We start from the raw sequence: 13,494 nt of genomic DNA, 5'->3' as shown, positions 1-13,494 counted from the left end.
ACTCAAACTCAATCATCAATTACACACTAGCAACCATGACTTTGTTCATGAGCAAGCCCGCCTTCTCACGGGCCCGGCCCGTACACCTGACGGAGACATCCGCCAGCACCGACGACAACTCCGGCAACGCCACCGCATCCCTCAAGCACTCTTCATTCTCATCAAACAACCTCAGTAGAATCTCCGAGGCCCCGTCTTTACTTAGCATGCACCCTCGTTTCAAGATCCCCACCATTCTTACCACGATCCGATCCGTTCTCTTAAGCTCATTCAGCCCTTCTTCGAATCGGGCTATAAGTCCGAGTGCCACTAGGGAGGTACCGGAAAGATCTTCCCCGTCGGCACTCTCAGCCACCGCTATCAACACCTGCACAGCTCCGGCGCGAACAGCCAAAGTGCAGTTTCCGTGAAACTGCACTAGCTCCGCTAGGGAGCTGAGCAGGTGGTGGGATGCGGGCCTTCGTGGGCCCGCTATCGCCTTCACTAAAACCTGAACGGTGCCGGTGACTCCGAATTTGGCTTTGTTTTTATCGAGCATGGCTAAACTGCAAAGCAAGGAGGCGGCGAGTTTGCCGGAATCAACGGAGTCGTTAGACGACAAAACGAGAGTATTAAGGTGGAGAATCAATTCGGTCCGAGCTAAAGAATTCTTCAAATTGGGGTTAAGAGAGAGATTGAAGAGCACCGAAAGCGCGAGAATTTGGATTTGATCTTGAGGAAAATGAGATTTGGAGAGCGAAAGAAGTGACGAAATGGCGCCATCGGTTTGTGCAACGACGTTGCGATTTTGCGGGCTGATTTTTGTGACCGCGACTAGTGTTTGTAAGGCTTGTTGTCGAATATCTTCTTCATTGGAGCCCGAGTGTTGAGCTTTTCTGATGCATTCGATTATGGTTTCACGAGCTCGATTAGACATGATTCGATCTATGTTGTTTTACTGGTTCATGGATTTATTTATTCATATATAGCATATATATTAAGGAAGTTTTATTGCATGGTTTTGTTGTAATATTGGGACAAAGGAAAATTCGATGAGATCAATGTTATGAAAAAAGACAGCAAATTATTTCTACTTTGGATTGTCAGTCGGGCAACTTATTTAAGGATCATTTCCAATATCAATATTATTATCTATTTCCATTTTTTTTCCCGTTGTTTTCGATCTGAAAATTTCTGATTTAAAAAAAAATTATAACAATTTCCAAAATTATTATATTTCATTTTTCGAATAATATTTGAAACAAAAATTGAAATTATTATTTTTTGACTTGCGGAAAAAGATATAGAAATGCCGTATATGACAGCTGGCATAAAAATGGAAAGATAGGCCCTAATCCAATAGTTAGTGGGCCCAAAACACAGCCCAGAGACGAAAACTGTATTTTCCCGCCATATCTCAGCTAAAACCCCCTAACTGTATTTCCATCTTTTTTTACTTTCTTCATATTATCCGATCGACGCACATGCTAACCAACTCCAGTCGATCAGAGAAGACGCGAAGAGAGAGAGAAAGTCGATAAACTCAGGTAACTTTCTAGAGAGAGAAAGTAAGAAATGCAGGGACTCCATAACTGTTTCACGATCTAGTTTTCATGAAATTAATTTTACTCGCCTGAATCTTCCAAGCTTGAATCTACCACCACCGGAATCAATTGTATTTGTATGTATATGTACTGATTATGCATTTTTAATTCGATTCTATGTGAATTCCCGTGAACTTATTGACACGGAGCTAAATATTTGGTTTAATTTGGGGGTGAATTTGAATACTGGGTAAACAGGTTTTGATTCTGTTTTTTGGAGCCTGATTCTATGCGAGCTCTGAAATTTTTGATACGGATCTAAATTTCAATTTTTCGTTTGATTTTGTGTGAATCGACTTCTAGGGGTGAATTTGATTATTTGATTTTATTCATCTTCAATATTCAAGTTTAAGGTAGCATTTGACAGGGATAATGTAAATTTCTAATTAGGGCATAATTCCATATCAATTGACTGAGCTTCTGCAAAATACATGGATAATCGTCGTCGAAAACCGGCAGGATGGTCTAATCAGTTATACAACGATGTCTCGAATCTGCCGTGTGATTTCAATGGTTGTTGCTATTGTAAGAATGAATGCTCGATACAGTAAGTAGATCCATCAATCCCTTTTTTTTTCCTCCATTTTTTTAGTTCTGATTTTTATTAGCATGCATTGAACCTGTTTGTAATTTGTCCTACTCTGCAGTTTCTGCAAATGTTTCATTAATAAGTTGTTATGTGGAGAACCTTGCCCTTGCAAAGATTGCTGGAACGTTGTGGAAAACAGTGCAAAAGTTGCTGAAATACGAGAAAAGACCGAATCTAGTATTATTCTTCCATGGGATACTCATGAATTTAATTCCATACAAGTAGCACAAGGCATTATCAATGAAGCACCCTCAACGAGCACTCTTCCATCGAATATTCTTGAATCCGATTCCAAAGAAGTAGCACAAGACATTATCAATGAAGCACCCTCAACGAGTACTCTTCCATCAGATATTCTGGAATCGGAAAAACAGGCTGAAGTTCCCGAAATGCATCAAGAGAGTATTTCTGATGATATTCTGAGTCATGCCTTTATAGCAGCTCCTATCGGACCTGCCCCTGGCGAAATCGAGGATGAAATAATGGAAGACTTAACCAACAATGAAGACCAATTTCAAGAAGTCATTGAAGGCGGTGATTGTGAATGTAGGGACAATCATTGTACAGATATGTAAGTGTTCGATCCTCTTGAACAGTGATGATTATATACACGTATGTGTATATGTGATTACTGATTCGTTTAATTTCATCAGCAGATCGTGTATTTGTTATGCTGTAATGGAGTTCTGCAAGGGAAGATGCACTTGCCAAGGATGCAGGAACATAGATGAGATTTTCGGTTCGTGCAATGTGGTACGGATTTTCTATTTTTTTTTCAATTCTCTGTTTTTGCTTGATCTGCTCTACTTTTATCGCGGAACGATTCTTATTGAACGGAACTATCTTTTATTTATTTATTTAAATATGTATATATTAATTCTCTATTTCCGATTGCTGTACTTTTTTTCGTGAAATGATTCTTATTGAACGAAACTGTTTTGTTAAGGAGAAGCCTCAATTTGATCATAAAGACAAATCACAAGACTTTAGCAACTACATCTCAGATCTGCCGTATGATTTCAATGGTCGTTGCTATTGCAAGAATGGATGCTCGATACAGTAAGTAGATCCATCAACCCCTTTTCTTTTTATTCTTTTTTTAGTTTTGATTTTTATAACCTGTTTGTAATTTGTCCTACTCTGCAGTTTTTGCAAATGTTACATTAATAAGTCGTTCTGTGGAAATTCTTGCCCTTGCGAAGATCATTGCTGGAACAATGTGGAAAAAAATGCAAAAGTTGTTGAAATACGAGAAACGACCGAATTTAGTATTACTCTTTCATGGGATATTCTTGTCTTTAATTCCGAACCAGTAGCACAAGACATTATCGATGAAGCACCCTCAACAAGTACTCTTCCATCGAATATTCTTGAATCGGATTCCAAAGAAGTAGCACAAGACATTATCAACGAAGCACCCTCAACGAGTACTCTTACATCGGATATTCTTGCATCGGATTACAAAGAAGTAGCACAAGACACTATCAATGAAACACCCTCAACGAGTACTCTTATATTGGATATTCTTGAATCTGATTCCAAAGAAGTAGCACAAGAAATTATCAGCGAAGCACCCTCGACGAGTACTCTTACATCGGATATTCTTGAATCTGATTCCAAAGAAGTAGCTAGCACAAGAAATTATCAGCGAAGCACCCTCAACGAGTGGTCGAGCAAAGACTAAAGATAACAACACTTTGGAAACTTGCTCTACTTTTTTCGTGAAATGATTCTTATTGAACGGGACTGTTTTGTTCTGAGGAAGGCCAAAGTAGGTTGCTCAATGGTATGTAAATGTAAAGGATGTGTCAATAGGTATTATAAGTAACTATTGCTCATAAGTGATCTCTATTGTGATTTTGTTTAGTCTGGTTCAGTGTAACTGAAGATTCCAACAAGTTGAAGAAGCTGCAAAGGTGTGACATTGAACAAATAGATTGAGAAGCTGCAAATCTGACTAGTAGAATATATATATATATATATATATATATATATATATATATATATATATATATATATATATATATATATATATATATATATATATATATATATATATATATAGATAGATAGATAGATACAATATATGTAGTTGTTTTTGGAACTTGACTATATTGATCTGCTAAGCAGATAAAGTAGACATGAACTGTTTGTTTCGTTGATCTTGGATCGGAATCGGAAGTATATACAAATTCTAATTTTCTGAAAATCCTAAGGTTTTCAGGATAGTATGTTTAGGCCCCGTTTGGTTGCCAAGATAAGCTATGATTAACTAAATAGTTGGACTTAGTTTGATGTTTGATATCCTCAATAAATTGCCGGGTCGACCCGCCAAAATTATATAATCATGGCTTATCTTGCCTTATCTTGCCTTTTAATGAGTTTTTTTTTTTTGGACGTTTCAAGCTCCAACAAAATAATTGTGTTTCATTAGATTATTTAATCTTATCTTGGCTAATCTTATCTTGCCAACCAAACGGGGCCTTATAATACTAATACCAATACTACTAATACTAATAATAATACTAATATTAATACTAATACTCATACTGATATCGATAATATCGACACTTATACAAATACTAATACTACTAATACTTAATATAGTAATATGGATACACTAATACTAAGGCTAATAGAATTTTCATTTTTTCGTTGTTTTGGATCCAAATATATTCCAATTTTAAAACAATGTTTTTCCTACCAATTTCCAAAATAATGATTTTTTTTTTCATTATTCGAAAAGTATTTGAAACAAAATCGAAATAAAGTTTGAGCCCAAAGCCCAGCCCAGAGACGGAAACTGTATTTTCCCGCCATATCACAGCTAAAACCAAACCCCCGAACTGTATTTCCATCTTCAAAATAAAACAGAAAAAATATCATCTGATAGAAGCACATGCTAAACCAACTCAAGGCGATCAGAGAATACGCGAAGAGAGAGAAACTCAGGTAATTTTCTAGAGAGAGAAAGTAAGAAATGCAGAGACTCCTTAACTGTTTCATGATCAAGCTTGAAAGTTGAAACTATCACCATCCGAATCAATTGTATTTGTATGTATATGAATTGTTAATGCATTTTTAATTCGATTCTGTGTGAATTTGAATTTGGGGGTGAATTTGAATACTGAAGATTGATTCTGTTTTTTCATTTTCTTTTTGCAGTAAGGTATTTACTTTACTGAATCTGAAGATTTTGGATACTCGGTTGAATATAATAAGGCTGAATCTCTCCATGGATAATTATTCTAAAAAACCGGCACATTGGTCTTATCCTCTTTTCAACGCCGTCTTACGCATGCCTTATGTTTTCAATGCTTGCGATTGTAAGAATCGATGCTCGAAATAGTAAGTAGATCCAACTTTTTTTTTTCTCCCCTTCTTCTGATTTGTGCATTGTACCTGTTTGTAATTTGTCCTACTCTGCAGTTCCTGTGAATGTTTCGTTTACGAGTTGTTCTGTGACGAATCTTGTCCTTGCAAAGATTGCTGCTGGAACAGAGTGGAAAACCGTGAAATACGAGAAGAGATTCTTGAATCTAGTATTAATCCTCTTCCATGGGATATTCTTGAATTTAATCCCGTAAAAGTAGCACAAGGCATTATCAACGACGCACCTTCAACGAGTACTCTTTCATTGGATATTCTTGAATCTGATTCCGAAGAAGTAGCACAAGGCATCATCAATGAAGCACCCTCAACGATTACTCTTCCATGTGATATTCTTGAATTTAATCCCGGAAAAGTAGCACACGGCATTATCAACGACCCTCCTTCAACGAGTACTCTTCCATTCGATATTCTGGAATCTGATTGCAACGAAGTAGCACAAGGCATTATCAAGAAAACACCCTCAACGAGTACTCTTCCATGGGATATTCTTGAATTTCATCCCGGAAAAGTAGCACACGGCATTATCAACGACGCTCCTTCAACGAGTACTCTTCCATGGGATATTCTTGAATCTGATTCCGAAGAAGTAGCACAATGCATTATCAACGAAGCACCGGATATTCTTGAATTTTATTCCGAAGAAGTAGCACACAGCATTATCAACGACGCTCCTTCAACGAGTACTCTTTCATTGGATATTCTTGAATCTGATTCCGAAGAAGTAGCACAAGGCATCATCAACGAAGCACCCTCAACGAGTACTCTTCCATGGGATATTCTTGAATTTAATCCCGAAAAAGTAGCACACGGCATTATCAACGACGCTCCTTCAACGAGTACTCTTCCATGGGATATTCTTGAATCTGATTCCGAAGAAGTAGCACAATGCATTATCAACAAAGCACCGGATATTCTTGAATTTTATTCCAAGGAAGTAGCACAACGCATTATCAAGAAAACACCTTCAACGAGTGTTTCAGCAAAGACTAAAGACAATAACACGAGTGAAAGTGACGACCTAGTGGAATATTGCACATGTAAGAAGCGAGGATGTTCAATGTAAGTGGATCCAACATATTTGTGATTTTATTTATTTATTTATTTATTTTATTTTATTTTTTTTGTTTACATGCAGTTGTTTTCTTGCTTGGCCGAATGTCCACGTGACGAGAAAGGAGAATCGACCTGCAAATAATAAGAATCCCGGCGGCTGCAAGTGCATGGTGTGCAAATGTTCCAACAAGAACTGTCCGTGCGTTAGGGTACAGGTTTTTTTTTCTTTTTAATTTTCCGTTTTCCATTGCAGTACTATGTTTTTATTTTCTTGAATCGTTTCCTATTGAACGGGACTGTTTTGTTCTGAGGAAGGCCAAAGTAGGTTGCTCAATGGCATGTGAATGTAGAGGATGTGTCAATAGGTTCTGTCGTAAACCGAAATGAAGGTAAAAATTAGACAAAAAATATATTGAAAGCAATTATTGTTAAGTGAATCTCTATCTTGTGTTAATCTGAACTGCGAGCTTGTTTATTATCGTACAGTGTAACTGAAGATTCCAACGAGTCGGAGAAGTTGAAGTGTTCGTTTCGTTGATAAGCAAATAAAGTAGATACAAAGTGTTTGTTTCGTTGATCAGAAAATTTCTGATCTTGGATCGGAATCGGAAGTATATATGGATTATAATTTTCTGTAAATAAATATGTATATAGTTTATGCAAAAAGTATTAAAGTAAGGAAAATTATGTTTTTTTTTGCAAATTTATATGGTTGGAGTCGATAAGTAGAACTGGAAATCGGGCCATGTGAGTCGAAACTCGAAAGTACAAATATCATAAAATAATTAATGCTTAAGTTCAAGGAATTCTGTACTGAGAGATCATCAAGTTATATATATCAATTTCCTATAAAAAAAAATTAAATTTAAACTAAGCTGATTTTTTAAATTTACTTTATCGACCCCTGTACTTTCTTCTTCTTTCTTTTTCCGGTCGGAATTTTTTTTGGGGGTAAAGTGATATTTATGTTCCTTTAGTTTTGGGGGTTTTTTTAGGGTTTATTTCTCTCTCTCCTCTCTCTCTCTAGCAACACAGATGAAGAAGTCTTTGATCCCTTCTCCTTCTTCACCATTTCCTTCACGATTGTTCTTTTCAGTAACTCCATACAATAAATATTTAACCTCCGCATCTTTTTCTTCGTCAATCGATGAAACCACAAGTACACCAATCACGAATTCAGAACCACAAAACCCAATCAAGATCCAAACTTTTCAAAAACCCATTTCAGAAAATCCGCGTTTAAGCCAAGCAAATGTCGTCGAGACGCTTTTATCTCACTTCAACGACCCACGTTCAGCTCTTGATTACTTCAGATGGGCGGAGAAGCAGCGAGGTTTCGTACGAGAAATTGGGGATTCATTTCTCGTGCTGCTACACATTCTCGTAAGTTCCCATTACCACCACGGTTCAGCTAGGAATTTGCTCAATAATTACCTGTCTAGTGATTCCGCCCCTTCGGGCGGTGTGCTTGTTCAACGCTTGATTGATTGTTCCGATAAATTTGGGTTTCGGCGGAGCCCAAGGATTTTCGATTACGCGTTGAATGGATACGTTAGGGCGCAGCGTTATAAAGACGCAGAGGATTGTTTTTACGCGTTGGTTTCTCGTGGCGTAATCCCCTGTGTCCGTATTTTGAATAATTTCCTACATTCATTGATTAGGACGAGTATGATCGACGAGGCGCGTGGATTGTTCGGTGGCATTGTTTCGAAGAAGCTCAGTTACGATTGCGCCACGGTGAACATGATGATGTGTGCGAGTTTGAGAGAAGGCAAAACCGAAGAGGCTGAAAAGTTCTTTCTAGAGGCGAAGAGAAGTGGGATCGATCTCGATCCTTTTGTCTATAATACTGCAGTTCGGACTGCTTGTATGAAACCGGATTTAAATGTTGCGTTTGTTTTGTTGAGTGAGATGAAAGAGAAGGGTTGGGTTCCCGCCAAGGGTACGTACACGCACTTAATATGTACTTGCGTCGAACAGAGGAATATGACCGAGGCATTAAGGCTTAACGACGAGATGATTAGTAAAGGGCATCCGATGAATTTGGTGGTTGCTACTAGTTTGATGAAGGGTTATTATCAACAGGGTAATCTAAATAGCGCTTTGGAATTGTTCGATAAGGTTCTTGAAAACGGGCTTTCTCCGAACAAGGTCACGTATGCTGTCCTCATAGAAGGGTGCCGTGTGCATAGAAATATGGTGAAGGGGAGAGAGTTGTATGAGAAGATGAAATCTGCGGGTATTTTGCCGACTGTTTATATTGTGAATTCTTTAATTAGAGGGTGTTTGCAGAATCAACTGATCGACGAGGCGAAGAAGATATTCGACGAGGCTGTTAGCGATGGGATTGCCAATGTTTTCACTTATAATAATTTAATATCTTGGTTCTGTGAAGGGGGTAGGTTAGGTGATGCGATTAGGGTATGGGATAAGATGATTGATCACGGAATTGAACCGAGTGTGGTTTCTTACAACAATATGATTTTGGGTAACTGCAGAAAAGGTTTTATGGATGTGGCGGCGGCTTTGCTGTCTGAAATGGCGGAAAAAAACGTGAAACCGAATGTTATTACGTATAGTATATTGGTCGATGGGTATTTCAAGAAAGGTGAAACTGAAAAGGCCATTGCTCTCTTTGACAGTATGTTGACCTCGGGTATTTCCCCCACCGATGTAACGTACAATACAGTCATAAACGGGTTGTGCAGAGTTGGGCAAACCGTTGCAGCAAAAGATAGAATGGAAGAGTTTGTGGCGAAGGGTTTCGCTCCCATTTGCATGACGTATAACAGCCTTATAAACGGATTTATGAAGGAAGGCGAAGTCAACTCCGCATTGGCTGTTTACAACGAGATGTGCGGAACGGGAATTCTACCCAATGTGATCACTTACACCACTTTGATCGACGGGCTTTGTAAGAGAAAAAATCTTGATCTTGCATTAAAGATGCAAAGGGAGATGCGTGCAAAAGGTATCGAAATGGATGTAACTTGTTATAACGCTCTAATTGACGCCTTCTGCAAAAGAAACGACATGAATAGCGCACGTGAACTGTTCGACGAAATTCTCGACGTCGGCCTTTCTCCAACTACGGGTGTATACAACACCATGATTGGTGGATATAGAGACTTGTACAACATGGAATCGGCTCTCGATTTGTACAAAAGAATGAAAAACCAAGGGATTCAATGCGATTTGGAGACTTACACTACTTTAATAGACGGGCTGCTAAAAGTTGGGAACATAGTGCTTGCGTCCGAAACGTACCAAGAGATGCTTGCCAAGAATATAGTGCCGGATGTTATTACGTACTCGGTTTTAGTACGAGGTCTTTGTAATAAAGGACAGGTGGCAAATGCTCGGAAGGTTCTAGAAGAGATGGTCAAGAAGAGTATTACTCCGAATGTGCTTGTATATAATACGCTAATTGCCGGATATTTTAGGGAGGGTAATTTGCAAGAGGCGTTTAGATTGCACGACGAAATGCTCGATAGAGGTCTTGCGCCCGATGATGCAACTTATGACATACTTGTGAATGGGAACTTTAAACAAACTGTTTCGTCCAATGGAGCTTTAAGTGTATGAATCGTCTTTGCCCGCGGCATTGTTGACAATTTAGTGAATCGCCTCTGTGAAGATTTCGGAATGAGATATTCGTATTTCCTCGTGAGTTCAATTTGGTGGCAAATAGGGAGCTCTTTTTTTCGAGGAAGTACGAGGTTTTTCGACATATGTATGAGTAACTGTGTTGCTTCTTTCTATCAATAAAATATGAAATTTTTATTCCGACCATATATAATGATACAAGAAACTTAGGAATGAATGGAAAAAAAAATATTACAACAATTAATTTATAATTAAAAGAAAATAGAAAAATAAATGAATAATCAGCCATGCATGAATAATATAATAATATAATAATTAACTAGTTAATTAGCAAAGGGAACAATGAGCAGAGCAGTGATAAGGGGCTTGAGCAGTTTTTCAGGATTAGTGTATCCATCTTGATTATGCTTATAAACGACGTCAATCAATCTCGAAAGATTTACGATTCTTTTTAGAATCTCGACCGAAACCGATTTTTCGTTGAATATTTCGCCATTTATATCTTTCCAAGCATTCTCAGCAATATTATTGAATTCTTTCATTGCTTCTTCCTCGGATACTCCGTACTCTTTCATGTAGCACTCGATCCCGGTCCCACTTTGCCCTCTTTTCTTCTCGATCTAATTAATTAAATCCGATCCACACATTAATATAAGTTAATTAGCATTTAATTCCTTTATCATAAATTAATATATATAATAATGTATGTATGTATGTATGTATGTATATATGTACCTCGTAAGTAGCTATATCATCGACAAATCGACAGATAGTAACGTTAGCGACTTGGATTTTGGGTTTGTTGATGAGCCAATCGAAAGCTTCCTTCGATGCTGATGTCATGCCGATGAAAGAAGTGGCGGCTAGCAAATAGTATGTGCTTGTAATGAAACCATTTGTCTTGTAATCACTAAATGAAGGCATGTATCCTTCCATATTAAACCACTTTGACTCTATGTTGTAGCTCCTCACTATTTCCTTCATCTGCCCAAATTTAAATATATAATTAATTAAAAATCAAGAAAATATAATTAATCAAATTTAAATTGAGTAAGTATATAATTAATTAATTACTTACGGTTGCTTTTGCATAATGAACTGCAAACGACCGTTCTTGATCGCTTAGTTCTTCATCGTATTGTTCGTATAGATCCAAAACAGCTTTGTAGCATATCTTCATGTAGTCCGGGAGTTTCTGCATTTCCTTAATATCCCATCTGATAAAAAAAACAAAATTAAAAAAATAAATAAAAAATCATCGACTTATATTAATCTAATAATATAATCGACGTAAATAGAAAAGTACCTTTGAATTGCATCGGTGAAAATTTGGAGTTCGTCAACAGTACCGTAAGAATCGTAAGTATCGTCAATTACGGAAATCATAGCTATAGTCTTGGCCAACATAATACGAGCTCTCGAGTATTTAGGCTCGTAATAAACTCCCAATGTCCAAAAATAGCATTCCACCACTCTATCTCTTACATACGACAGTTTCGAAACGAGGTCCAATTCTTTCCACCACCTGCCGTATATATACATATCGATTACTAAAATATTTTCGTAATATATATATATATATATATATATATATATATATATATATATATATATATATATATATATATATATATATATATATATATATATATATTAATTCATAAACTAATTAATTAAATTAAGTATATACCTGGATAATTCACAAAGTTCTTTCCTGTGTAACATTTGCACCGAATTGAAATCCAACTTCGCAAGCCTCAACAAAGAATCGTTTTTCGATTCGAATTGTTCGTATATTGAAATGTAACGATGTGCCTCAACTCTTGGAATGCCGCGTTGCATGCATTGCTCTAAGGCGTGTTCGATTTCTTCTTTGAGGGGGGAACTTATAATCATCGAATTATGTTGATTATTATTATTATTAATCGATTTAATTAGATGACAAGTTGTGAAAGAAAGAGCTTCTTCTAAAATATCTTCTCCATGTGTCCTCAAATTCGCGGCTTCGAATAGGCTCAAAAGACCCCTAGTGTCATTCTCGAGACAACTCTTGAATTTACCGTCGGCTTCCATGAATTTCTCGAAAATGCCTGGTGTTCGATAACAATAATATAATTAATTAAATTGAACGTAAATTTGGTAATTAAATAAAATTCGATGCGATTTAATTTAATTTAAATTAATTTAATTTACCTGAGGAGATGTGATGGCCATGTTGCCTCAACAACCTGAAGTAAAGAGCAACAGTGTGCAAATCACCATCATCAATTTTTTCGAGACTGAGATATTGAATTTGTTGTTCGATCTCTTTTTCGAAATGATACGAAATCCCGAGGCGTTCGATGCTGTCTATTAGGTTCAACTTTTCTGCAGCAAGCATCTCATTTCTTATGATCAACCCCCTCACTTCGTCCTTCAACGCCTCGATAATTATATTTTTGCCGTAATTTTCGAAAACCTGATCTCGGGCCGGGCCATATCATAAATGAAAGAAACTTGTAAGTATTTGTATACATACAAAATATATATATATCCATGCAACAGATACACAATACATACATATATAAATAAATAAATAAATAAATAAATAAATAAATAAATAAATAAATAAATAAATAAATAAATAAATAAATAATACCTGATTATAGTCGGTAGAAACCGAACTAAAAAGATCGCCCCATAAACTAGGGGAGAAGTTCGCTGCCGGACGAACGATCTCCTCTTGTTGAAAGGTCTTAGGATTTCCAGAGGCCATTTTCGGGTTTATATTATGTTCGATTGTAAAATATAATTCAAACTTATTTTTTTTATCAAGAGAGAAGAGATGTGTTAAAAATGTGTAAGTATTATATTAATTGGGGAATTGCAATGATCTATTTATAGAGATATGAAGGTAAATTTTTTCAAGTTTGGTGTTAAAATATTTCCACAAGTCTTTACCAAGCTTGTAGAAATCCATGTACATATATATATGTATATATATGTAATTGAGTTGAATAATTCGTGCTTCTCGATTGTTTGAATGGAATAGATCAATACTAATATCTTAGAATATTTTACATGGAATATTGGGTCATGGGAAATTAGGGTTTTAGACCCTTTTATTTAATTTCTAGGTCAAACTCGTCATTTTTCACCTTTGTATGATTATTAAGAACGTCAATAAACGTGTTTTCATTTAAAAAAACAAATACACATTAATCATTTAATGATGTAGTAAGAGATGGTTAATACTTAAGAGTTTAATTAATAAGTTTAAAATCCGGAAAT

General features: G+C 36.5%; 5 protein-coding genes across 5 annotated transcripts; 3 read left to right on the top strand and 2 right to left on the bottom strand.

The window, feature by feature from the left end:
• Positions 1-19: 19 nt before the first annotated feature.
• Positions 20-978, bottom strand: LOC105975149 (U-box domain-containing protein 8). The gene has a single exon (XM_013000326.2). The coding sequence runs from the start codon at positions 914-916 to the stop codon at positions 20-22; it is 897 nt and encodes a 298-aa protein (XP_012855780.2). The 5' UTR covers positions 917-978.
• Positions 979-1,952: 974 nt separating this feature from the next.
• Positions 1,953-4,168, top strand: LOC105975393 (uncharacterized). Its single transcript, XM_088815758.1, has 6 exons — positions 1,953-2,130; positions 2,231-2,743; positions 2,829-2,925; positions 3,119-3,231; positions 3,319-3,958; positions 4,050-4,168. Exons 1-5 carry the CDS (start codon positions 2,015-2,017, stop codon positions 3,854-3,856), a joined length of 1,377 nt encoding a protein of 458 aa, XP_088671884.1. The 5' UTR covers positions 1,953-2,014; the 3' UTR covers positions 3,857-3,958; positions 4,050-4,168.
• An 831-nt stretch (positions 4,169-4,999) lies between these two features.
• Positions 5,000-7,284, top strand: LOC148772540 (uncharacterized). The gene is made up of 6 exons (XM_088820812.1): positions 5,000-5,124; positions 5,338-5,520; positions 5,602-6,624; positions 6,701-6,827; positions 6,934-7,007; positions 7,105-7,284. Exons 1-5 carry the CDS (start codon positions 5,072-5,074, stop codon positions 7,003-7,005), a joined length of 1,458 nt encoding a protein of 485 aa, XP_088676938.1. The 5' UTR covers positions 5,000-5,071; the 3' UTR covers positions 7,006-7,007; positions 7,105-7,284.
• Positions 7,285-7,583: 299 nt separating this feature from the next.
• Positions 7,584-10,410, top strand: LOC105975340 (Pentatricopeptide repeat (PPR) superfamily protein). The gene is made up of 2 exons (XM_088815655.1): positions 7,584-8,001; positions 8,280-10,410. The coding sequence occupies exons 1-2, from the start codon at positions 7,871-7,873 to the stop codon at positions 10,201-10,203; spliced, it is 2,055 nt and encodes a 684-aa protein (XP_088671781.1). The 5' UTR covers positions 7,584-7,870; the 3' UTR covers positions 10,204-10,410.
• LOC105975239 (viridiflorene synthase) lies at positions 10,371-13,171 on the bottom strand. The gene is made up of 7 exons (XM_013000418.2): positions 12,863-13,171; positions 12,418-12,682; positions 11,915-12,314; positions 11,531-11,749; positions 11,303-11,441; positions 10,960-11,208; positions 10,371-10,844 (listed from the first exon to the last, which is right to left on the bottom strand). Exons 1-7 carry the CDS (start codon positions 12,977-12,979, stop codon positions 10,548-10,550), a joined length of 1,686 nt encoding a protein of 561 aa, XP_012855872.2. The 5' UTR covers positions 12,980-13,171; the 3' UTR covers positions 10,371-10,547.
• Between the last annotated feature and the right edge of the window lie 323 nt (positions 13,172-13,494).

The sequence above is a fragment of the Erythranthe guttata genome, chromosome 1, assembly GCF_056151865.1.
Source record: "Erythranthe guttata isolate IM_541 chromosome 1, IM_541, whole genome shotgun sequence".
In the NCBI taxonomy this organism is placed as follows: domain Eukaryota; kingdom Viridiplantae; phylum Streptophyta; class Magnoliopsida; order Lamiales; family Phrymaceae; genus Erythranthe; species Erythranthe guttata.
Note: the sequence above shows the minus strand (reverse complement) of the source record. Positions and strands in the feature narration are given on the sequence as shown.